Source organism: Ceratocystis lukuohia (genome assembly GCF_044167205.1).
Source record: "Ceratocystis lukuohia strain C4212 chromosome Unknown Supercontig2_pilon, whole genome shotgun sequence".
In the NCBI taxonomy this organism is placed as follows: domain Eukaryota; kingdom Fungi; phylum Ascomycota; class Sordariomycetes; order Microascales; family Ceratocystidaceae; genus Ceratocystis; species Ceratocystis lukuohia.
In genome coordinates, this window is record NW_027263521.1 from 1,209,679 (window position 1) to 1,232,104 (window position 22,426).

General features: G+C 50.3%; 5 protein-coding genes across 5 annotated transcripts; 2 read left to right on the forward strand and 3 right to left on the reverse strand.

Moving 5' to 3' along the window:
* Positions 1–522: 522 nt before the first annotated feature.
* HOO65_020306 (SNF2 superfamily protein) lies at positions 523–5,585 on the reverse strand (the record flags this gene model as incomplete). The annotated part of the gene is made up of 4 exons (XM_071006265.1): positions 523–4,892; positions 4,976–5,060; positions 5,142–5,168; positions 5,223–5,585. 4 exons carry the CDS (start codon positions 5,583–5,585, stop codon positions 523–525), a joined length of 4,845 nt encoding a protein of 1,614 aa, XP_070860944.1.
* A 1,675-nt stretch (positions 5,586–7,260) lies between these two features.
* HOO65_020307 (Translation initiation factor RLI1) lies at positions 7,261–9,667 on the forward strand (the record flags this gene model as incomplete). The annotated part of the gene is made up of 7 exons (XM_071006493.1): positions 7,261–7,280; positions 7,372–7,396; positions 7,615–7,626; positions 7,689–8,091; positions 8,177–8,338; positions 8,413–8,509; positions 8,563–9,667. 7 exons carry the CDS (start codon positions 7,261–7,263, stop codon positions 9,665–9,667), a joined length of 1,824 nt encoding a protein of 607 aa, XP_070860945.1.
* Positions 9,668–10,628: 961 nt separating this feature from the next.
* On the reverse strand, positions 10,629–13,657 carry HOO65_020308 (Pre-mRNA-processing protein prp40; the record flags this gene model as incomplete). Its single annotated transcript, XM_071006402.1, has 5 exons — positions 10,629–10,955; positions 11,048–11,935; positions 12,008–13,274; positions 13,333–13,472; positions 13,535–13,657. The coding sequence occupies 5 exons, from the start codon at positions 13,655–13,657 to the stop codon at positions 10,629–10,631; spliced, it is 2,745 nt and encodes a 914-aa protein (XP_070860946.1).
* A 728-nt stretch (positions 13,658–14,385) lies between these two features.
* HOO65_020309 (uncharacterized protein) lies at positions 14,386–15,021 on the reverse strand (the record flags this gene model as incomplete). Its single annotated transcript, XM_071007056.1, has 2 exons — positions 14,386–14,769; positions 14,842–15,021. 2 exons carry the CDS (start codon positions 15,019–15,021, stop codon positions 14,386–14,388), a joined length of 564 nt encoding a protein of 187 aa, XP_070860947.1.
* Positions 15,022–16,419: 1,398 nt separating this feature from the next.
* On the forward strand, positions 16,420–20,988 carry HOO65_020310 (putative double-stranded RNA/RNA-DNA hybrid binding protein; the record flags this gene model as incomplete). The annotated part of the gene is made up of 3 exons (XM_071006282.1): positions 16,420–18,181; positions 18,944–19,675; positions 19,934–20,988. The coding sequence occupies 3 exons, from the start codon at positions 16,420–16,422 to the stop codon at positions 20,986–20,988; spliced, it is 3,549 nt and encodes a 1,182-aa protein (XP_070860948.1).
* Between the last annotated feature and the right edge of the window lie 1,438 nt (positions 20,989–22,426).

Consider the following 22,426-nt stretch of genomic DNA (forward strand, 5'->3'; position numbering starts at 1 on the left):
ATGCTTTGGGGGATAATGAGCCAGAAGAAACAAAGAAAAGCAGAAAAAAACACACCCGCCCCTTAATCATGACCAAAACAAAACAAAAGCCCCGCGAAAAAAAAGAAAAAAAAAACGCCGTAAAAATGATATCTCCGTCGTTGTATATCGGGGAACAAAGCCAAGGCCGGGCCAAAGCAATCACGCCGGTAGACCGTGGTGTATGTATGTGTATGTGTTACGTGCCCCCTATTAGAAGATTCGGGTTGGGGTTTATTCCGCGTTATATCGATGGACCGTAAAGAAAAGGAAAAATAAAAAAGCAAGAGGTTTTTCCAGTAAGACAAAGAGAATGCTGAAGACGCTCAAAAGGAAAAAAAAAAAAACAGTATCAAAGGAAAAAAAAGAAGAAAAATCAAGACAAAAATCAAAGCCTCACCATCCTGTCCTGGGTCTACCCTGGTCTTGTTTCCCCGTCGGTCGGGGCTAGCATCTTGCACAATTGCCATTTGCTACTCTCATTGGCATGGACCAGATAGACTCCTAGACTCTACCACCACTGCTTTGCCGGTCTCTCCGTGATACCAGAAGATCATACATGCGGTGAAGCTTCTCGCCGTTTAGCGGTACCGATTCCACAGGCCAAAGATCCGCCAGGAACTTCCAGAACCCGTCTCGCGTTGACTTTTCCACCTTGGATCCGCGGATCTCGTTTTCAAGGAAATCGCCAATCACCAGCAGCTCGTCGCCGTATATCTTAGCACGATCCTTGTTGCTGCGTACACGTTCCTTAGTGGTGTCTAGAATACGCTCAAAGTTTTGCCGCACCGGTTTGAGGAGCAGCCAAAGAAGGGTATCGTTATCTGGGTTTTCGAGCTCCGCTAGGTGATCGCCTTGTCTCCGAAGTTCCGCAAGACGCCGGAGTGCCCGTGCTCGGGCATCTTCGGAGGCAGAATCCGATCGGGGGCCGTAGTCATCACGGCGGTCACTTTTGCGGTGAGATCGGTCACGGTCCCTATCGCGGTCACGGTCGCGATCACGCTCTCTATCCCGGTCACGCTCGCGGTCACGATGGTCCCGGTCCCATTCTCGGTCACGGTGGTCATCTCTGCGCCCTTCGCGCCGAGGATCCTCAACACGACGGCGATCATCACGGTATCGATCATCGCGACGAGCATCTCGGCGGTCGTCATCCACTCGTCGATGCTTAGGAACACGGGCTTCATCCTCGTCACGGCGCTTGCGTTTAGGCGAGTCGGGCTCACGCTCCCGGCTGTTGGAGCGACGGCGTGTCTCTTCAGGTCGGCGTTTAGGAGCCCGTTCATCGCCATAGGCACCTCGGCGTTTGGCATCAGCCCGTGGACGATCGGCTTCCCGGGCTCGGTTTCCACTACCATTCCGGGACATGGAGGGGGCAGGCGAGCCAGTATCAGGGCGGCGAAGGCCATTGGTACCGGCCAACTTCTTATTGGTTCGATGATGGTTTTCCACAATCCTTTGCGCAGCAACATCGTTCGAATACTTGGCATAGACAACTGTGAGCAGATACTCAGCTCTTCGAGTCAGATGAACCGCTCCTGGAGCTTTGATCTTGTCTCCTCCCTTGGTGCGTTCCTCCTTCTTTTCGATACGGTGCTCTTCCAAAAAGAATTTGTTTTGCATATCCAACTCAACATCGTCGCGAATCTGGGTCCAGGCACCAAAACCATAGCGGTCAATGCCAACCAAGAGCATTCCATCTTCACGGGCACCCCAAGGACATGAGTAGTGGGCAGACTTAGTGGCCTCGGGAAGACGGAACGATCGCCAATCGCTGGTGTTACTTAGAGCAAGACGGAGCATGCGAAGCTGAGGAGGGCGCTCGACAGGTGTCTCGGCATTGACCTTTTTCAGTACGCCAAAATCGAATAAAACAGCCTTTTTGTCCTTCTTCGCCAGGCTTTTGCCATGCTTCTTCTCCTCTTCCTGGATGCGAGCTGCGTGTTCTTCAACTACGCGCTTACACTCGCTGATGAAGGAGTTCACAAAGTCACTAATCACGCCCCGATCGCGGTCGGCAAGCTTAGCGTCTTGCACAATCTCATCGCCCCTGTCCTCCATCGAGCCATAACGCTGCAGAGCACGAATCAAGTTGCGCTGCTGACGCTCGCTGAGAGGACGTCTGGGGTCGAGCTGCATGGCTCGACGATTCTCCTGGTCGCGCTCCTTTTGAAGCTCTCGCTGGCGCTTCTTAGCCAGCCTATCAGCACGGTCATCCGAGTCAATAGCAATGCGGCTCTTGAGAGTAGCCTTGCGAGGAGCGTTTTCCTCGCGCATCTTCTCCAGGTATTCCTCGTGTTGGCGTTTTTGCTCCTCTTCCTTGAGCTGCGTGAGTTGGTCTTCGGGAATGATGTCATCCCAGTCCATGGCTAGACCATCAACCTTGACATCTGTGTACTGCATAAACGAGTCCCAGTCAATACCGCCATTGCTCAGATTCATCTTATCGGTAACTGCCGTCTTCGTGACCTCCGCAGTCTCTAAAATCTTGTCAATGTCGAGCTGTTCCAAACGTTCTTGGTTGCCAGACTGCTCAAACATTTTCTGGGAACGCATGCGAAGCACCATCTGGATATCTTCAGAGGACGAGGGCCCATCCATCTTAAGACCACGCCGATCCATTTCTTGCCGCATAGACGCATCATCGTCAGTAAGACCGGCCTGAATGGTCAAGTACTCTAGAAGAAGCTTGTTACGAGCGCGCTCAAGAACCTCTTCTTCGACAGTCTCCTTAGAGACAAGTCTGTAAATGTTAACTGGCTTTTTCTGGCCGATACGGTGGGCTCGGGCCATAGCTTGCAAATCGGCTTGCGGGTTCCAGTCTGAATCGAAAATAATGACCGTATCGGCAGTCATGAGGTTGATTCCCAGACCACCAGCACGCGTCGAGAGCAGGAAGCAAAAGTCGTCGCTATCCTCAGCATTAAAATGGTTGATGGACAGGCGACGTGCAGAAGCATTGATGGTGCCATCCAGACGCTGGTACTTATATCCACGGAAGTTGAGATACTCGCCTAATAGATCGAGCATGGCAACCATCTGGCTGAAGATGAGAACACGGTGGCCATCACGCTTAAGCTTGGTGAGAAGCTGATCAAGAAGCATCATTTTTCCACTGCTCGTAACAAGGCTCTTCATTGTATTTTCACGTGATTCATTGCCGTTTAGAAGCTGCTTTTCAACACCATTGATCATGTACGGGTGGTTGGAGACCTTTTTCAGTTCCATCATGATGTTAAGAAGCGAGTTCTTCTGACCACCAGTCGCATTACAAAGTGCAGAGTAGTTTTTAGTGAGAACGGCCTTGTAGCATTCTAGTTGAAGATCAGAAAGCTCGACACGAATGATCTTCTCTGTCTTAGGTGGCAAGTCGGACTCGACAGTCTCTTTTGTCCGACGTAGGATGTAGGGGGCAATGCTCTTGTGAAGCTCTTGGAGTTGATTCTGAGCATCGGCAGCGGACAACGACTCAATATCAGAGTTGATGGTCACTTTGCCGGGGTTGAGGAAGTCCATGAGAGCAGCAAGCTCACCAAGGTTGTTTTGGATAGGAGTGCCAGTAATCAAGACCTTACAGGGGACATTAAGGCTCACAAGCTTAGCATACAACTGCGACTCGCGGTTTTTCAAGCGATGAGCTTCGTCTACAGCTAGCACTTGCCACTTGAATTGTTGGAAGAATGAGACATCAGCCATGATGTAGTCGTACGAAGTAACAAGGACGTTAAACTTGGGGCGCTTTGGGTTGCCATTAATCATCATCTCGTTATTGCGGATGATAGTACGAGCGCTTTCGGGACCAAGATATGTCACATAGTTGATCTCGGGGGCCCAAAGGTCAAAGGTATCGCACCAGGCGGGGACGACACTGAGAGGGGCAACAACCATGAAAGGTCCTTCTTGTCCACGTGAGTTTAAGAGCCAGCTGAGGAACGATACGCTCTGAACGGTTTTCCCTAGACCCATTTCATCGGCAAGAATGACATTGTTTCCCCGTGTCCAATTGAGAGCCAAAAACTGGAGACCTCGGAGCTGGAAAGGGCGAAGCTGTCCGCCAGTAATATACTCAGGCTGGGCATCGAGTTTAGTAAACGGTGACCGAGTATCGAGATTCGATTCTCGGCGGTCAGATATCCAAGAACGCGATTGGCGATCAAGGAATTGGTCGATCTTGTCCTGAAACTTCCCACTGATGTCTTGGGCATCTTCCCAGGTGCAGTCTTGGTAGGTGAGGCCCTTCCATTTAATGTAGTACTCGGTGCGGCCTTCTTCGTCGCTACGAACGGCGACAACACGTTCCACTTTCTTGTAATCTTCCAAGGCCTCTTCGCTGCGTTCCTTGTCCATGAGGAACTGTTCACGCTGTTCGGGAGTGACATCAATCTCAAGGATAACGCGCTTATCAGCCTCAACGGTTTTACGGAAATAGTTCTCGACCTTGCGGAAGCCACGAGTCTCACGTAGCGTTTCCCAATCTTGCCAGGTAGCATGCATGTGAGAGCTTCCTTGCCATCGGATATTATACTCGTAGTCTGCTTTGGAGGAGTAAAGTGATAGTTCCCTGTCGGGCAACAACCGATGACCAATTACTTCACCAACATACGGTGAGTCATCGATCTCGGCTTCTTGTTCTCTCCAGCCAGGCTCTTCGTCGTCTTCGGAATCAAAGTCACTTTCTTCATATGCCCCTTGTTGGACACGAGCAGCGGCTCTGGAAACTCTTTTTTCCGTGAGAGGGGTGTTGGAGCTAGATTGCCGGGCACGCCGAGCCTTTTTGCGGAGTGACTTTCCTTTTTGTCCACCATAAACATCAGAGTCTGAGTCTGAGTCTGAAACGCGGCGCGAAGTTGTGACAGGAGTAGATCGCTTTGAAGCTATATGGAAGGTTTTAAGGGTTAATCGCGGAAGACGGGGGGAGGGTAGGCGACGGCAATGCGCATGTCATACTGGGACTTACCAGCTCTAGAGTTGACAACACGACGTTTAGTGGGTTGTCTGGAGGATGGGGTCTCGTCCGAGTCTGAGTCTGAATCTGAGTCGGCCTGGTATAGAGTTAGCATACAGTAAGGCATCTTTAGGGTTTCCTCAAAGCAGGACAGAGGGAGGGCAGCATTGTCGCATACAATTTTACGTGTTTGAACAGCCCGTGACTATCGAAACGAAGTTAGCCATTGGTTCATTAAGTCTATGCGACTCCAACGTACGCTTCTCCGCAGCCCATAGAGCTCTGGATTATTCTTAATGTACTCGTCTTCATCGACGGTCATTTTGCGCTTAGTGCCTCGTCTAGAGGCGGATGTTGACTGGACGTCATCTTCCTCCTCTACTTCTTCGACGCTATCTTCAACCGCAGATTGTACGCTTTGTTCTTCCATATCATAATCACCATCACCAGAAACGTCTTCCGATGCGTTTTCACTAGCGTCGGATTCATCATGGGGATAGGCGGTATCATGGTCATATGATATGCCATTGTGAGATGCGTGGGCACTAGGGGATGATTCTGAGAGTTCACTGCCAGACATCTGGTCGACGACGTCAATATCGTCTTGGTCACTGTCGGACATGGCTTTCTATAGAAGAGGAGGGCAAGGGGTAGGGTTAAAAGGCCAGTGTGAGATATCGTGAAGTTGACGGGATAGGCTGAATCTAGAAGGGTTGAAGGACAGCATGGTTAGCTACGAGGTAAGAGGAAATACGAGGCTATGGACAGGCGGAGAGATGAGACCAAGTGTTTGCGACCATAACCATGACAATAACAGGCAGAGACGATTCGTAATTGGAAAACTAGAGCCTCCAGAAGTATTTGACATGATGCTGCGATGATAGCCGGTCCCCGAGAGGAATGATGATGATGATAGTGATGAAACAGTGCATTGAGCCTGCTGTGGACGGCTGAGGCAATATGCGAAAGATTTGATGGCATCAGCAGCACGGGGCGACTTCATTTTTGGGATAAGCCGGCAATACAACGCAATATTAAGCTCATTTACATGCAGAAACGACGTCATGATGATCAAGAAGCGGTATCAAGATGGGCGGTGATGATGGGAAATTGAGACGCGATGGGAAAGCTGTAGCCATGTACGGATTGGGAACTTACCAGTGTGGAGCAGCAACGAGAATGCCGAAATCTCACAAGCGACGATTAGAAATATAAAGTAAAAAAAGTGTATTTCTAGTTATCATCAGCTCCGAAATGACGGATATAAAAGGGATAAATATTTGGAGGGTCGTGTTGGTTGATGGGTTGGATGGCGATAGCCAAAAATTCAGTGGTTGTTAGAGAGTTCGAAAGTTGGTGAGGATGGAAGGCGGAAAGAATTGTTAAAGCGTTCGGCAGAATTAACGTGGGTCAGGGAAAAAAAAAAAGTAGGACCTGAGCCAGGCAAAAAAAAAAGAGGCAGTTAATCTGAAAGGCCGAGCCTTTTCTCTATATTAGTGCGGGACGCGACGCGCTGATTGGTGGATTTCTGTGATTTTGCGCCACATACCTGTCTAGTAGGCACACGCCACATACATTCACACGCCACGTCTAAAAAAGAATAGCAAGCAAGACCAAAAAACAAACAGAAAATCCAAGTCAAGCTTAATCAACCACGCTAAGCATCTGAGGACCAATTGCAAATATATCTCCTGTTTGTTTTTCTTTCTTTTCGCTCCGTAACCATGTATTGGGTTAAATTTCTGCAACCTTCGTTGCTGTCGTGCACATTAGGGTCTCTTGGTATTTCATAGGGTTACCCTCTGGTGTCTGGGTTTCCCAACTCAGCCAAGTTCTTTCATCTAAATTGGAGCCTCTAGAAATCAGGGCACTTGCAGAAGTACCACTACTTGTTGTCAGACGAACTATAGTATGGTGCCTCATGTACCTAGTACCCGCAGACCCTAGCACCATTAATCGACTACTAATAACCGACGATTCACAGGCGGCCAAAAAATGCTTACCCACAAAACCCACTTGTATTCGTCAATGTGGTTGGCTGGAGCGCAACGCCAGTAAATTATCGTCCCTTGCTTTAAAATTCTGGCCTGAAGATTTCTTTTTTTGTTCATCGGTGGGAACGACGATAATCACGAACAAATTGATCTTGAGGACTGACCGTGATTGCCGGCCCTCTGAAGCGTCAAAATTGCTGGTATCAAACACCAGTCGTTAATTTCGATTTTAAAGCTCATTTTGTGTCTTTGGTTCTTTGAGTTATATCACAAGAAAAATCCCTTGCGTTTACGTTATTCAAAATGTCCGACAAACTCACGAGGTAAGAAAGGGCCCTCATCGCCCAGCTACAAGCTTTGGGGCCATCAAAAAGCTTCATCTAAGTCATTTCTGACCATTGCATTTACTTGTAGAATTGCTATTGTCAGCACCGACAAGGTTTGTTAGAATCCATGCCCACCAAACCACGCCCAAGGACTGCTACAAATCAGCCTTCAACACCCCGCTACCCCGCCACGAGCTACCTTCCAATGGCAGGCTATACGATGATCTTGCCCACCCCATTCGACAGTTGTGCCTGCTCAGTTGCGATTTGATCTCCATGTGTGTAACGAACTGTCATCGCTAACATAGAGACTCTACTGCTATTATAACAGTGCAAACCCAAGGTATGGATATACAACCTAGCCCTCATCAAACCTGCCTCTTTAGCTAACCCAGCTTCCTATAGAAATGCCGTCATGAGTGCAAAAAGTCGTGCCCCGTCGTCCGCTCCGGAAAGCTGTGTATCGAGGTGAATCCTGATGCCCGTGTTGCCTTCATTTCTGAGGGTCTATGCATTGGTTGTGGTATTTGCCCCAAGAAGTGCCCCTTTGGTGCCATCACTATCATCAACCTGCCCACCAACCTCGAGTCCCAGGTCACTCACAGATACTCGGCCAACTCCTTCAAGCTACATCGTCTACCCATGCCCCGGCCCGGAAATGTCCTAGGTCTGGTCGGTACCAACGGTATCGGAAAGAGTACCGCTCTGAAGATTCTTAGTGGCAAGCTCAAGCCCAACCTGGGCCGTTTTGACAATCCTCCTGACTGGGAGGACGTCATCAAGTACTTCCGTGGCTCTGAACTGCAGAGTAAGTAGAAAAAAGCGGGTTGGACCCTTGGCGTGCACTCTCAATGCAAACATGACCAATTTGCTAACTTGACTAATAATTCTAGACTACTTCACTAAGCTCTTGGAAGACGACCTGAAGGCTGTTGTCAAGCCTCAATACGTTGACCAAATTCCTCGTGCTGTGCGCACCCCCCAAAAGTCTGTCAAGTACTTGATCGAGTCGCGCAACACCCTGGACAACATGCAAGAGGTGGCGGATGTTCTTGGTAGGTGTCGCCTTACGGATATATATTTTACGACCAATGGTGCACTGTCCTGCTAACTGCAAACTCGTGAACAGAGCTAAACCACATCATGGATCGTGACATTAATCTGCTTTCTGGTGGTGAGCTTCAACGTTTCGCCATCGGTACCGTTTGTGTGCAAAAGGCTGATGTGTAAGCGGAATTTCCCCTTTGAGTTTAAGCAATCACATGCTAATCCTCTCTAGTTATATGTTCGACGAACCTTCGTCGTATCTTGATGTCAAGCAGCGTCTTGCTGCTGCCCGTATCATCCGTTCCCTTCTGCGTCCTGACGACTACGTCATCGTTGTTGAGCACGACTTGTCAGTTCTCGACTACCTTTCTGATTACGTTTCCGTCCTATACGGCCAGCCTGCTGTCTACGGTGTCGTGACTCTGCCGTACTCTGTCCGCGAAGGCATCAACATCTTCCTCGATGGCCATATCCCCACTGAAAACTTGCGTTTCCGCCAAGAAGCCTTGACCTTCCGTTTGGCTGAGGGTGCTGAGGAACTCCTTATCGACAAGTCGCGCGCTTTCAAATACCCTAGCATGGAAAAGACACTGGGAAACTTCAAGCTCCGTATTGACGCTGGTGATTTCACCGACTCTGAAATCATTGTTATGATGGGCGAGAACGGTACTGGAAAAACTACCTTCTGCCGTCTTCTGGCCGGCGCCCTCAAGCCTGACAGCAAGCAGCAGGTGCCAGAAATGAAGATTAGCATGAAGCCCCAGACTATTACTCCCAAGTTTGAAGGCACCGTCCGCCAGCTATTCTTCAAGAAGATCAAGGCTGCTTTCCTGTCGCCTCAGTTCAACACCGATGTCATCAAGCCGCTAAAGCTAGAAGACTTTATTGACCAGGAAGTGAAGAACCTGTCTGGTGGTGAGTTGCAGCGTGTCGCTATTGTTCTGGCCCTGGGTATCCCTGCCGACATCTACCTTATCGATGAGCCCTCTGCCTATCTAGATTCAGAGCAGCGTATTGTTGCCGCCCGCGTTATCAAGCGTTTTATCATGCACGCCAAGAAGACTGCTTTTATTGTCGAGCACGATTTCATCATGGCTACGTATCTTGCTGATCGTGTCATTGTATTTGATGGTCAGCCAGGTATCGACACCCATGCCAACACCCCTGAGTCGCTGTTGACCGGCTGCAACACCTTCCTGAAGAATCTGGATGTCACTTTCCGCCGTGATCCCACAAACTTCCGTCCTCGCATCAACAAGGCCAACTCGCAGCTTGACCAAGAGCAGAAACTCAACGGCAATTTCTTCTTCTTGGAGGAAGGTCCCAAATCGTCTTGAACCAGCTGTCTATAAGGACAGGCGCAAGGACAAGCGGAAGCATACACCCCCGCCCTTGTATCTATACAACACTTTCAATTCATTCGGTCCCGGCGTTCTAGGAGTTCAAAAAGCGCTTTGTAAAACCAAGAAGAAGCGCAGTGGTCACGGCGGCTCGGTTGGATTCGAGCTTGGAATAGATGACGGATGCGACGAAGGCGACAAAATTGAGACCGACAGCAAGCGACAGAATCAAGCCACAGTTATTCCCAACAAACCCTCAACCTCAGTTTACTTTGCATGCAAGATATGCATCTGCAGTGCGATTTCATGGTGGCAGCAGCCAAAGCCCTGGACCCACCTCTAAGGCAAGCAAGCCAAGCTAGATCACGTGTTGACGTCCCACACAGTTGAATTCTATTGGCGAGAATGGCTGAGCACTTTGAGCCGCCTGGTTAACTTGTTCAATTCATTTGGGCTTAGCCTGTATTGCACATAGACATTGGATGAAGTAGACCATGAGTCTTTGTTTGTGTTTTGTGTTGTGTGCTAATATCAACAAGGCGAGGCTAATATCAACGGGTTGAGATGAGTGTCTTGGGCATGTGGTGTGATGTGTTAATATTGTTGTTACTGCCTCAGGCGTCCAAGTTGTAATTCAATTTGATTTTCCTTTTTTTTTTCTTTCTTTTTCCGTTTCCTTTCAATCTACCGTTTGTTCTGCCTGTCTGCGAATGCGAGCTCCTAGATAACTTATGGTGTGCATGATCTGATTGTAGAAACTTGTCCTGTTGTGTATTTTTCTTCTAAATGTTTCTATGGGTCACACCTTGTATATCACCTGTACTTCCCCTACCAAAATTATGAGAAGCAGAAGCACTCTAGTACTAGGTATAACTGAGTAAAAAGGAAAAAAGAAAAGAAAAAAAAAATTACTGAACAGATTACTGAACGAAGTCATGCGCTGCATGGCTCCTATCGTCTACTCCTCAATTTCCCCTTCTTCGCTGCCCGAGTTCATAGCCACATCGTCGTCAGTAGTAGCAGTGGCAGCCTTGCCTGACTTGCCAGCTGTCTTGTTTGCTTCCTTGGTGGGTGCGGCGACGCTGTTGCTGGACTTACTAGCCGACATGTCAGCGGGTGACTTCTGGCGCTTGCCAGAGGACCCATTGGCGCTGGAGTCAGTGGCAACCATGCCATTGTTGGAGCTGGTAGTGCTGGGTTCAGGAGCGGGTGATTTCTTGGATGGGCGCTGGTCACGAAAAGGGGTTTTCTCACGGGGTGTTCTCTCGCGAATAGTGCGCTGTCTCTGTCGATGAAAAGAGTTATTAGTTTTCTACTTTGAAACAGGAGGAAAAAAAACAGGGGCAACGTCAAAAAGAGAGAAAAGAAAGGCCTTACTTTGCTATCACGTCGGTCGTCTTCTTCATCGTTGCGCCGACGGCGGGCCGCAGAAGGCCGCTCATCATCGTAGTTGAGCTCATCAAATGAGCCACCGCGCTCGGTAAGGCGGCGGTAAATGCGATCGTCGTCTCGGGGGTGGCGGTCACGTTCATAGTAACTTCCTTCATCGCGACGAGATCGATGGCGATCGTATTCGCGATTCCGTTCCCGTTCCCGCGGTCGGTCTCTCTCGCGATCGCGGTCGCCTCTATCCCTGTCCCGGTCATGATCTCTGTCGCGGTCCCTGTCACGATCCCTCTCGCGGTCGCGATCTCTTTCACGATCGCGAGAACGGGGCCGCTCCCGATCCCGCTCCCGATCAGACCGGGCTGTCGTGGTGGCCGATGGGTCAAGCAGCGACTCGGCGTTTCTGCGAGAGTTGTTGCGCTCGCGCTCGGCGATAGCCTTGCGACGATCTGCTTCATAGGGATCAGCTTCGGCCGAAGCAGGCGTTGCGGGCGACCTGCTCCGGCGTCTTCCAGCTCCACTGCGGTGTGATCTCTCACCTCTCGAACGATCTCTCTCGCGGTATAGGTCGCGGTCACTTGAGGCTCTATCGGCTGCGGCTGTGCCACGACGGCGTTGTTGGCGGTCGCGCTCCTCGTCGTCGCGCTCCTTGTTGCGGCGTTGGACCTTTTCAAAGATGCTGCGGCGGGTTTCGTCAGAATACAGGTATTGGAACTCATCACTACGGGAGATACGAGGCTTCAGCTTCTCGTAGGTGTCAGAGGAACCAATTGGTGGCTCCAGGCGCTTAAGATAGGTCTTGAAGTTTTCAGCAGCTTTACGCTGGAGACGTTCGGGATACCGTTCTTCATCGGATCGTTTGAGCTTCTTTTCCTGTAACTGTATGGCCAAGGTTATACTGTTAGTAAAAGAAGGGGTTGATATCGATAGCAAACTATGAAAAATACATACCCTTTCGAATAAAAGAGTGAGAATATCAGGGTCAGTGTCAGCAACACGGGAGTTATCTTTGATTACGGCCTGGAACTCGTCGAAAGTAGTCTTGGACGTCACCTCAAAGCGCTTATCGTCAAGGATGTCGAGGATATCGTTGCGAAGGTTGCGCAGCGACTTTTCTTCGTCTTCTACAACATCCCAGAAGAGCTCCTGGGCAGTCGAGCCCGATTGGCCAGCCATAGCAATGTAGCGGTCTTCATTCTCGATCAAGGGGAAGACCTTGGACCACTTGCTAGCAGCATTAATCTTTCCCGCCTTGCGTAGCTCGGTGAGCAAATCTAGGAAAGCATCGCGGTTTTTGCGCTCACTGCGGTACTTTTTGATCTTGTTCTGTTGCTTAGAATCGTTGAAGGTTCGTTCTAGTGCTTTGACATGGTTCTGGAAGGAGGTAAGCACATCAAAGTCGCTCAGGGACTGGTACTTCTCTTCGCTCTTGAAGAGAGGCGCGTTGAAAATTTGTGTTTGGGCATCAGCCCAACGGGTGTAAGGCTCTAGGTTCAGGCTTCCAAGAATTTCTACCAATCCGTCCATGGCAGCCTTGCGTTGTGAACCTTGGTTCTCAGCGTGCGCTTTCTTTAAGCCAACCACATACTCGATAAAAAGCTGGCGGCGTTCATCCTCGTTGTTTGTAGAGCGGAATATGGTTTCGCCTTCGATTATAGCGCGAGCAGTCTTCCAGCGGGTGTAATGCTTGATTTCGTCGTGGCTCTTGAGCATTGTTTCAAAGTCAGAGCGTAGTTTAGTCATTCTCTCCTTGGCCTTTTCGCGATCCTGCTCAACCACATTCTGGCAATACTTGTCGAAAGCAACCTTGCGATCACGGGGATCACGAATGGCGCGAAAGTGAGGGTCTTTGGCAGAGGCGCGGATGGCCTGCTCCCAAGTCCAATCATATTGAACTCCGCTGCGCTTTAGGAGCTTGAAGAAGGCCGCCTCGGCTTCCTCGGTCGATGCGAACTCGGGGTCAGGAACCGTGGGAACGAAGACGGGACCCATGGACTCGAGGTTGTGTGCGCCAGGGCGATATGAGTCCCTCTCTCCGCGATTGTCGCGGTGGTAGTCTCGATCACGGTCCCTGTCACGATCCCTATCCCGATCCCGATCTCGATAATCACGGTGGTCTCTGTCGCGGTCTCTGTCGCGGTCTCGGTCTCGGTAGTCGCGTGAATCATGGCGGTCTGGTGCAGCGCTAGCAAAGCCAACTCGGTGCGGGATTGAGGGACTAGATAAATATGTTAGTAGCCAGGTAGCTGTTCAACAGCAAAAAGCAAATGACCTACGTTGAGGTGGCTGGAACACCGAGCGCAAGCTTGTAAGCCTCGGGCATCTCCCAAGAGCTCTGCTGCGTTTCGGTGTTGTACCAGTACTTGCGACCGCCATCGGCTGTATACTCTTTCCATGGCTGGTTGGCTAGAGCACGCTGTTGGATGAAGTTAGTATAAGGCTTCAAGATGTAATAGTCATATGTGCGAGATACCATACCTCTGCCGGAGTCATCATATCTTCAGGTTTCTCCCATTGCGTTGCGCCTGTGACGGTATTGTGATAATACGTGCGCCCTTCCCCACTAGTGTGAGCTTGCCAGGCTCCCGCTGCAGCACTCATGGTGAATAACGAGATTGCAGATTCGAGCTTTGAGAGAAATATTTCGGTTTACTGAACAGAAAAAAAGTTCGAGATCGAAATTGCGGCCAACTAGGAGCTTCGCTAGGGGCGGTCTCGTAGTGATGGCGTTCAACTGTTATTTGGACCACAAGAAAGTACGAAAAAAAAAAAAAAAAGCTGATCCTAATCGTCGCGTCGTGCGCCTAGTCAAAACCCAGCCTGGCATCGCATCACGTGATCACACATCGAATAGTTTCCTCAGCCTTGCCTAGTATTGTTAAGGCCCCACAGTTGACAACGTTGACAACTGTGTTTCACAAAGGATAAGCTTATGAAACGTTCGCCTTGCACGATCATCAACACATGTTACAGATTGTGCGAATAGTTTATCTTACGGAACCGTAACTATTGGAATATGGTAGGTGGTCTTTTCTATAGCTTTGATTATTTCGTGTAGCTAAGACTTGGTATTATTAATTTAAAAAAAGTCGCACAACAATCATTCTCGCCCATGGAGTATCTAAGCTCAACTCGTTCTCCAGAAACTAAGCTAATAACAGCCAGTCCAAGCTTGGCATCAAGTATTTGGGACCTGAAATCTTGCCCATGTTTCAAGACAAGATGGTTTTGTTCAGCGCGCCATATCCCCCGATGTCCACCAGCAAGCTCTTTCTTGTTCTTCTCTCTAGGCGCCATCTAAGAGCCTTGATATGAGACTCTTTATCCGCTTATCCGCTAGTGGCGGGGTCCGAAGAGCCCTGGAAGTCCACGGCCGTACTGGCAGCACCAGCGTTTTTCTCGTCGAGAGCAACGTTCTTGTTAAGCTTAGTTAGCTCCTGTGTGCGCTTGGCAGCAACGCTACCGTCAGCGTCGCCGTTCTTGCCGATTTCAATATCGGCTAGTAGGACCTGGAGCTCTAGCTTCATAACCTTGTTCTTGATCTTGCCGTTCTGTAGTGCCTTTCCAGCATCTGTGTCCTTTCCAGCAGCATCGATAGCTTCGTTGAAACCACCAGCTTCGGTCTCTGCATTTTCAGCAGTTACACGAGCAGCCTTCATGATGGCGATGTCATTGTCACTGACATCAGCGGGATTGGCACGGAATGCAGCAGCCTGGGAAGGAAATATCATGTTAGCTTTGGTCGTATAATAAAGGCTTGTGTGGGTTTACATTGTGCGACATACATTGAATTCGTCGTCAACCTCTTGCAAGGCGTTACCAGCGACACCAGAAGAAACCTGGAAGTCGGCATAATTCTTGACGGTCAGAACATCAGCCCGCTTGGAAACACCCGAATCGTAGGTAGGGGCGGCAAGAACCGACACAAACAGGGTAGAGAGAATGGTAAGCTTGGAGAAATACATGATGAAAAGGGAGTATTAGAAAAAAAAAAGTAGGGTAAGATTAAAAAGAAGAAAATTATACGTCAAAGGGAAGTAATTGGCCAGCAAAACAAAGAAGAGAATAAAAAGCAGCACAGCTGAAAGAAGAGAAAAAAGCGTGAGATATCAGATGAATGATGATGATGATGATGATGAGAAGGATAAACCAAGAAGATGATTTTGAGCAGATGTGCGCCTGATATTTATACAAAAATTTCGCTTCAGCCGAGCTCTAGATGTCGAAGTCTGGTGATCATACATGATTCTTTTCAGATGTACCTCATGTAATCGTTTTGGAAACAGGAAATGCACATCTTACATCTTGATACAGCCAGTGGCGCTTGGACTAACTGGAGTTCGCGCGCAGTTATTGTGCGAGTATTTTCACGATTGGTGCCTTTTCTTTTCGACGATGCCTGTCTTCACTAGTCTTTCAAACGAGGCTGCAACTTGCTCAGGCCCTCACCAGCGGGGCTTTGAAAATGGGTTTTGCGAGATCACCTCATAGTGTAGCCTCCTTGGTGCTTGAATGGTAAGTAGTAGCGACATTTAAGCTCAACTTGTTTTGTGTCAATATCTAGACATTTCAAATGTGAGATCTACTGAGATACGTAGCATGAATGCATGTTACAGACCATACACAAGCCTCGTTAACCTTATGCATAGATGGGCACCCTGCCTGATTATACCTTGTCTGATCTTGAAAGGAAAACTTGGTGATAGTTGGAGTGGCAGGTCATGGGCATAAAAGCAAAAGGCAGTTCAAGGCCTAAAACAAGCAATGCCTAACAGCCGACGAGGCAAAAGAGCTGACAGGCGTTTGCAAGACAGAAAAAACCATGAACATCATGAATTGATTGTGTTGAAAAGAAAAAAAGAGCAACCACTTCCAGGATCAGGATAACGTTAAATCCACGAAGACCATTTGTATGTATGTATGTACTATTTAGCGTCTACCTACCAGTTTTCCCGGTAATACGACGGCTCTCCCTACTTTGTATCCATTTGTTTGTTTCAGGTGTTCTTCGTTTCTCTTTGTTTGGAACCAGAACCAAAAGAAAACCTGCCTGCTACTCTCCAAGAGAGAGTAAAGTCTCAAAGACAAAAAGAAACGTGCCATAACCATGAATCGAACATGGGTCACGTCGGAATCCTGAGGACTGTAAAGACCACAACGACGTATTCTAACCACTAAACTATTATGGCATTAGTAGGGATTCACAAAGAAATGCGTCATTATTCTTGATTAAGTTGCTGAATTTTGCATTTGTGTCATTTTTTTTTGAGGCGAGCATCCACGCCGAAGAAACAACTACAACCCTCGTGGGAGGCTCTCTCCCGCAGGGCTCGCCAATCTCCCCAGTGCTATACATGCTCTTCATGGCACCGCTCTACAAACACATCCCCCCGCTACTGGGATATGCAGACGACGGGGCCTTAGTGGTCAGTGGGCGAGACTTCGCAGAAAATAGCAGCTCAATCGAAGTCATCATGAAGGAAGTGGTAGAGTGGACCACGCTCAACGGTCTAGAAATAGACCAGGGAAAGTCAACGCTTCTGCACATCAAGGGCAGAAGGAGGATTGCAGGAAGCCCATCCGTGACCGTGGAAGGCCTAGGCACGTACAAACCGACCCCGGCAAAAGAATCAATGAGATGGCTTGGACTGCACCTGGACTCGAGTCTTCTCTTCAACAAGCACATTGCACAGGTCATTGCGAGTGTCAACCGGTTGGCAAATGGCTTGAGGTATCTAGCCGGCTGCTACAAAGGAGCAGACACAAAGAGCATGCTCACAGCGGTACGAGCCTGCGCCGTGAGCAAAGCGCTCTTTGCAGCGAGCGCCTGGTCTGGGCTAGAGACAACAAAAGAGGCAGCAGAGAAGCTGAACATCTCGCTGAGGAAGTGCCTCCGAGCAGCTCTCCCCATGTACCGTACGACACCAAGGGAATGCTTACACCATGCCGCAGGCATTCCTCCTTTCGAAATCCTCCTGGAGGATGAAAAGAGGAGGGAAGCCATACGGTGGCACACACTAGATGATAGGCACATTCTGAGAGGGCCAAATTACAACCCAGTGGTGGCGAGGCTACGCAAACTCCTCCCAGCGCAAATGGAGAAACACACTAGGTTGAGGCCGCTCTGGGAAGGACCGGACATGTCGCCCCGAACGTGGCTCAGCAAAGAGGAGGAAACGAAGCGACACCAGGCAGAGGTAGAGAATACCCTACCAGGAACGCTCGTCGCGTACTCCGACGGATCGAAAGATGCAAGTGGCAACGCGGGCGCAGGATGGGCTATCATAGAAGACGGAGCTACCCAAGAAGCAAACCATATAGCTCTAGGAAAGTGGATGGAGGTGGCAGATGCGGAGGCAGTTGGCGCTCTCGAGGCAACTAAGCGAGCAACAGCTCGCGAAGGAGCTGGAGAAATCTGGCTGTGTCTAGACAACAGAGGAGTTGTGGACCGACTCCGAAATGCAGCCACCAAAAACAGCACATCACAGGAAGCGGTAGACGAAACCAGACGAATCCTAAAAGCCTGGGCAGACAAGACACCCGGAAGGCTCGCCCGAGTGCTATGGGTCCCAGGACACATGGGCATCAAAGGCAATGAGCTAGCCGATACCCAGGCCAAGTTGGGATGCCAGGGACTGGTAACGGAACACCGCTTCAGCCTTGCAGGAGCACGGAGATGGAGAAGAGACCAGCTACGTCTCGACTACGAAGGGTGGTGGAAAGAACAAAGAGGATACCGTCCGCTTGGAACCGGCGTCCCCACTGAACCACCCTTCCGCAACTCCCGCTACAAAGGGCTGACTCGAATAGAGCTGGGCCATATCCTCGCGGCTAGAACTGGCGATGGAGACTTCGACAGATACCACGAGCGATGGGGACACAACTGCCCACTTGGATGCAGAGCCTGCAACCAAGCCAAGGAACGAGGACACTGGTGGACCTGCAAGGCACTACCCAGACCATGGAGCCAAAGGTTCGCGGACAAGCTCCTTAAAAACACGAAAGCGACAAGTTATGTCGCCAACGTGCTTCGCCGCAACCTGATGCTCCTTAAAGAGAAACAACAACCCGAGCCCGAGCTGAGCTGTCTGGACACCACAGAGGCAGCCCCCCCTCAAGAAACGCGTAGAGGCAGGTCACTGCCACCGCAGACTACAGGGGAGCGACCACAACAAGGGCAGCCTAGGATGACACAACCAACTCCACGACAGCAAGGGCAACAACGAAGAAGGGGACGAGGAGGGCGAAGTTGAGGGAGAATGGAAGGGGAAGAGAGAAGAGATAGGACGAGGAAACGTTTGCAGGACAGGAAGGAGATGTCGAGGAGGGCTCCGTGTGAAGGTGTGGAGGGAGCTCTGCTACCAACCACCAGCAGAACGGGAAAAATATTAAAAATGATGCGGCAGCAGCCATGCATACGGAAGGACAAAACCGCTGTACTCTGCCGGGGCTTCCCCCCCGTGCTGAAAGCCGGCGGCCTTTTAGACTAGATTACACGCGGTCGTCGCAGACCAAAAATACCTGGAACCCAGCAGGCACGCCCTAGGGCAATGCTGGACAGAGAGCCATCCTGGCCCAAGTGCCGGACCCTAAAAAGTCATAGGAGGCGCTCGAAATCCAAGCAAACCTGCAATTGCTGACCGCCCAGGAGGAGCCACGGGAAGCTGACATCAGCCAACGGCTCCTGTCCGGAATATGCCGTCGTATTACCGCGAAATAATTGGTAGGTAGACGTAAAATAATACAATACAATACAATGTGTCATTTTTTTTCTGTGTCGTAAAGTCTCAGGCACCCTCGGGAAGAGTCTCGAGAGGGTGGTAGCAAGAAAGCTGTCGACACAGGCAGTGGAACTACAGATCATTCCGGTACACTACGCCTCAGCAGTCCCGAGAAGAGCGGCCACAGACCTCACCTGGAAACTGGCAGATGTCATCATGGGAGAGTCAAAGCTGAAGAAGATCACATCGTTGGTCACCTTTGATATCAAAGGTGCCTTCGATGCGGTCAAGAAGGAAAGGCTGATAGCCAGGCTGAGAAGCCAGCGATGGCCAGAATCCCTATGCAAGTGGGTGGCTTCTTTCCTGACGGACAGGCAGGTGAGCCTATCCGTGGAGGGAGGACTCCCGGTGGAAAGGAAAGTCGGAGGCAGCCTACCACAGGGCTCACCAGCCTCGCCAATCCTTTACATGCTCTTCATGGCAGACCTCTTTAGGAAGATGCAGAGTCTCGGGTACGCAGACGATGGCTTGATCTACGTATCATCGCGGTCAGTCAAGGCCAACCTCCTGTCGATAGGAGAATGGCTGAGTATGGCAACGAGATGGTGCAGCGAGAACGAGCTGGAGATCGACTGGAGCAAGACGGGATTCATGCACCTATACAAAGGGCGTAAAGCCGCAGGCATGGACGCGAAACTCCAGATGCCAGATGGAACTTGGCTGGCTCCGATGGACGAAATGAAGTGGTTGGGGGTCTGGTGGGATCCTAGCCTGAGTTTCAACAAGCACTGCAAAGAAACAATGGCGAAAGCCCGAAGGACCATCAACGTACTTCGACGCCTCAGCAGAGTCTACTTCGGAATTCCACCAAAGTCTGCATTGCAGGTCATGAGGGCCTGTGTGGTGTCACAGCTGACGTATGCGGCCACCACATGGTAACCCATGGCAAGCAAGACGGCCCTAGACAAGCTGGAGGTTGTGCTCCCAGACGGAATCAGGGCAGCCTTGCCGGTCTATAAGACGACGAACAAGCCTAGTCTATACAGGTTCGCGGCTTTCCCAAGCCTCAGGATAATCTGTCAAGAAATGATACGGGCGGGTGGGATACGTGCATACACATGCAACACAGACCATCCCCTGCACATGACAACAATAGACGGCACCATAGACAAGGCAAAGGCAATGCTACCTTTCCCGATCAGAGATACCAACAAACTCCTGCCAGAGGGGGAGGGACCGCCCGACCCACTAGCAGAGAAACTGAGCAAGGAAGAAGCGGCCAAGGCCCATCTTAGACTGCTCGAGAAAGAATCTCAGGACACAATCTGGGTCTACTCGGACGGCTCGCGTGACAGCGACAGAAACACGGGAGCTGGCTGGGCTGTCTACCACGGAGGCAAGACCCTGGCTCAAGGCTCTGGGGCATGTGGGAAGTTCAGGGAAGTGGCGGACGCGGAAGCGATCGCAGCCCTCAGAGCAGTCAGGATCGCAGCGGAAGTTGCCCCACCACAAGCAGAGGGTTTGAATCTGTGCGTGGACAACCTGGGAGTAGCGAAGCGGATCAGCAAGCGAATGAGGAAGCCAGGCACTTCTCAACTCGAAATCGACGAGATCCGGCGCATCCTTGCAAAGTGGGAAGGCGGAACGGAGAGCCTAGCACTAGACAAGCCGGTCGGTAGGGTATACTGGGTCCCAGGGCACTGCGAAGTCCCGGGGAACGAAGCAGTGGACCAACTGGCCAAAGCGGGATGCAAGAGCGCGGACCTACTGGTTCCCGAGAGGACGATGTCTCTGGCGGCGGCGAGACGCTGGAAGAACGACGCATTCAGGGCCGACTTCAAGGACTGGATGAGAGACAACTGCCCAAACACCGACCACCTTGGAGGGGCGTTGGGACTTCCAAGGCCATACAAGGTAGACTGGATGAAAGGACTGAACCGAGGCACCGTGGCGAGAATCCTCGCGGCGCGTTCCAGACACGGCGACTTCGAGGAATACCACACCAGGTTCAACCATCAGGACGCGGAAAAAAGATGCCAAGTGCCGAACTGCGGCAAACTAAAGGACTTCAGCCACCCATGGGAATGCATGGGCAACGCTACGAGGCTGGCGGGGAGGTTTGTCAAAAAACTCCTCAGAGAAGATAGGTCGTGTAACTACCTAGCTGGGAAACTGGACCCTAAGTGGAGGGCGTGTCGTGTAGACACATAACAGGGGACGAGCTGGCACGGGGAGAGGAGGGGCGTTTAGACGGGGTATTTTGTTTTCTGTTTTCTATTTTCTGTTTCCTGTTTTTTCTTTTTTCTTTTTTGTTTCTGACGACTACAGATGGAAGACGAGGAACAAGCTTGCTTGGGAGCATACGAGCTTCTCTCGCCCAAAACCTGTGGTCAGCCCTGCAGAGGGTTAATTCTGTCCGGTAACCAATCCGGCGTCGTTTGATCTTAGTGATTCCCGTAGACGTTAAATATATTCAACTCAACTCAACTAAAGTCTCAGGCGTCGTTTGATCTCAGAGATTCCCGTAGACGTTTAATATATTCAAATCAAATCAAATCGCTTCTGTCAACCTCGAGAAAGAGCCCTGAAAGGACGGTGGCCTGGAGAAGAGCCGTGCAGTGGAGTTGAACATCATCAACCTGCAGAACCCTGCATTGGAGGCCTTGAGAAGAGCTGCCACGGATCTCATCTGGAAATTAGCGGCAAATCAAAGAGGCGAAAGATCACATTAATGTCGCCTTTGATATCGCGGGCGCTTTCGAACCAATTAAGAAAAGCAGGTTGGCTACTCTCTTGAGGAAACAACTGTGGCCAAATTTCCTGTGCAAATAGGTAGGCTCTTTTCTGACAGGTAGGAGTGTCAGCCTGTTGGTCAAAGTAGGGCTCTCAGTGAAGAGCGTGGTAGGGGGTAGCCTGCTATATGGCTCCCTAGTCTCTCCCACCCTCTACATGCTGTACATGGCGGAACTCTTTAAGAGACTGCCCAACTTCAGACACGTAGACGACGGCCTAATATATCGTCAACATCGGTCTAAACCAACATCATCATCCTGCAGAACCACATGACACAAGCGGTCGAGTGTTAGAGGAAAGCCAAGCTGCAAATTGACTAGAGCAAAACAGGCCTTATTCATTTATATGCAGGGCGCAAGCTCCTAAGCATAGGGAGAGGCTTGCGACTTTCGGACAGAGTAACTCTAAGCCCAAGGAAAGAAATGAAGGAGCTCGGCGTCATCTAGGACATCAGCCTAAGTTTCAAAACGCAATGCCAAGAGATAGTGACTAAAGCCCGAAGGGCAGCAAACGTGCTACGCCAAATCAGAAGAGTCCATAACGGTGCACCCCCAAAGTCAGTGACTCAAGGAGTGAGGTCGTGCATACTTCCGCAGATGATGGATGCGGCCACCGCCTAGTTCCCTAAGGCTAACAAAGCCAGTATGAGCACCCTGGAAAAGGTGCTTAGTGGACCGCCCTGTTGATCTACAAAACAACAAGCAAGGAGAACTTTCGCAGATTCGCAGATTCGCAGCTTCCCCAGATCTGGCGATTATCTGGCAAGATATGATGAAGGCAAGAGGAACAGGTTAGCTTGGGAGCAATTGCACTTCACTCGCCAAAACTCTACGGTGGATTTTGCAGAGGGGTTAAT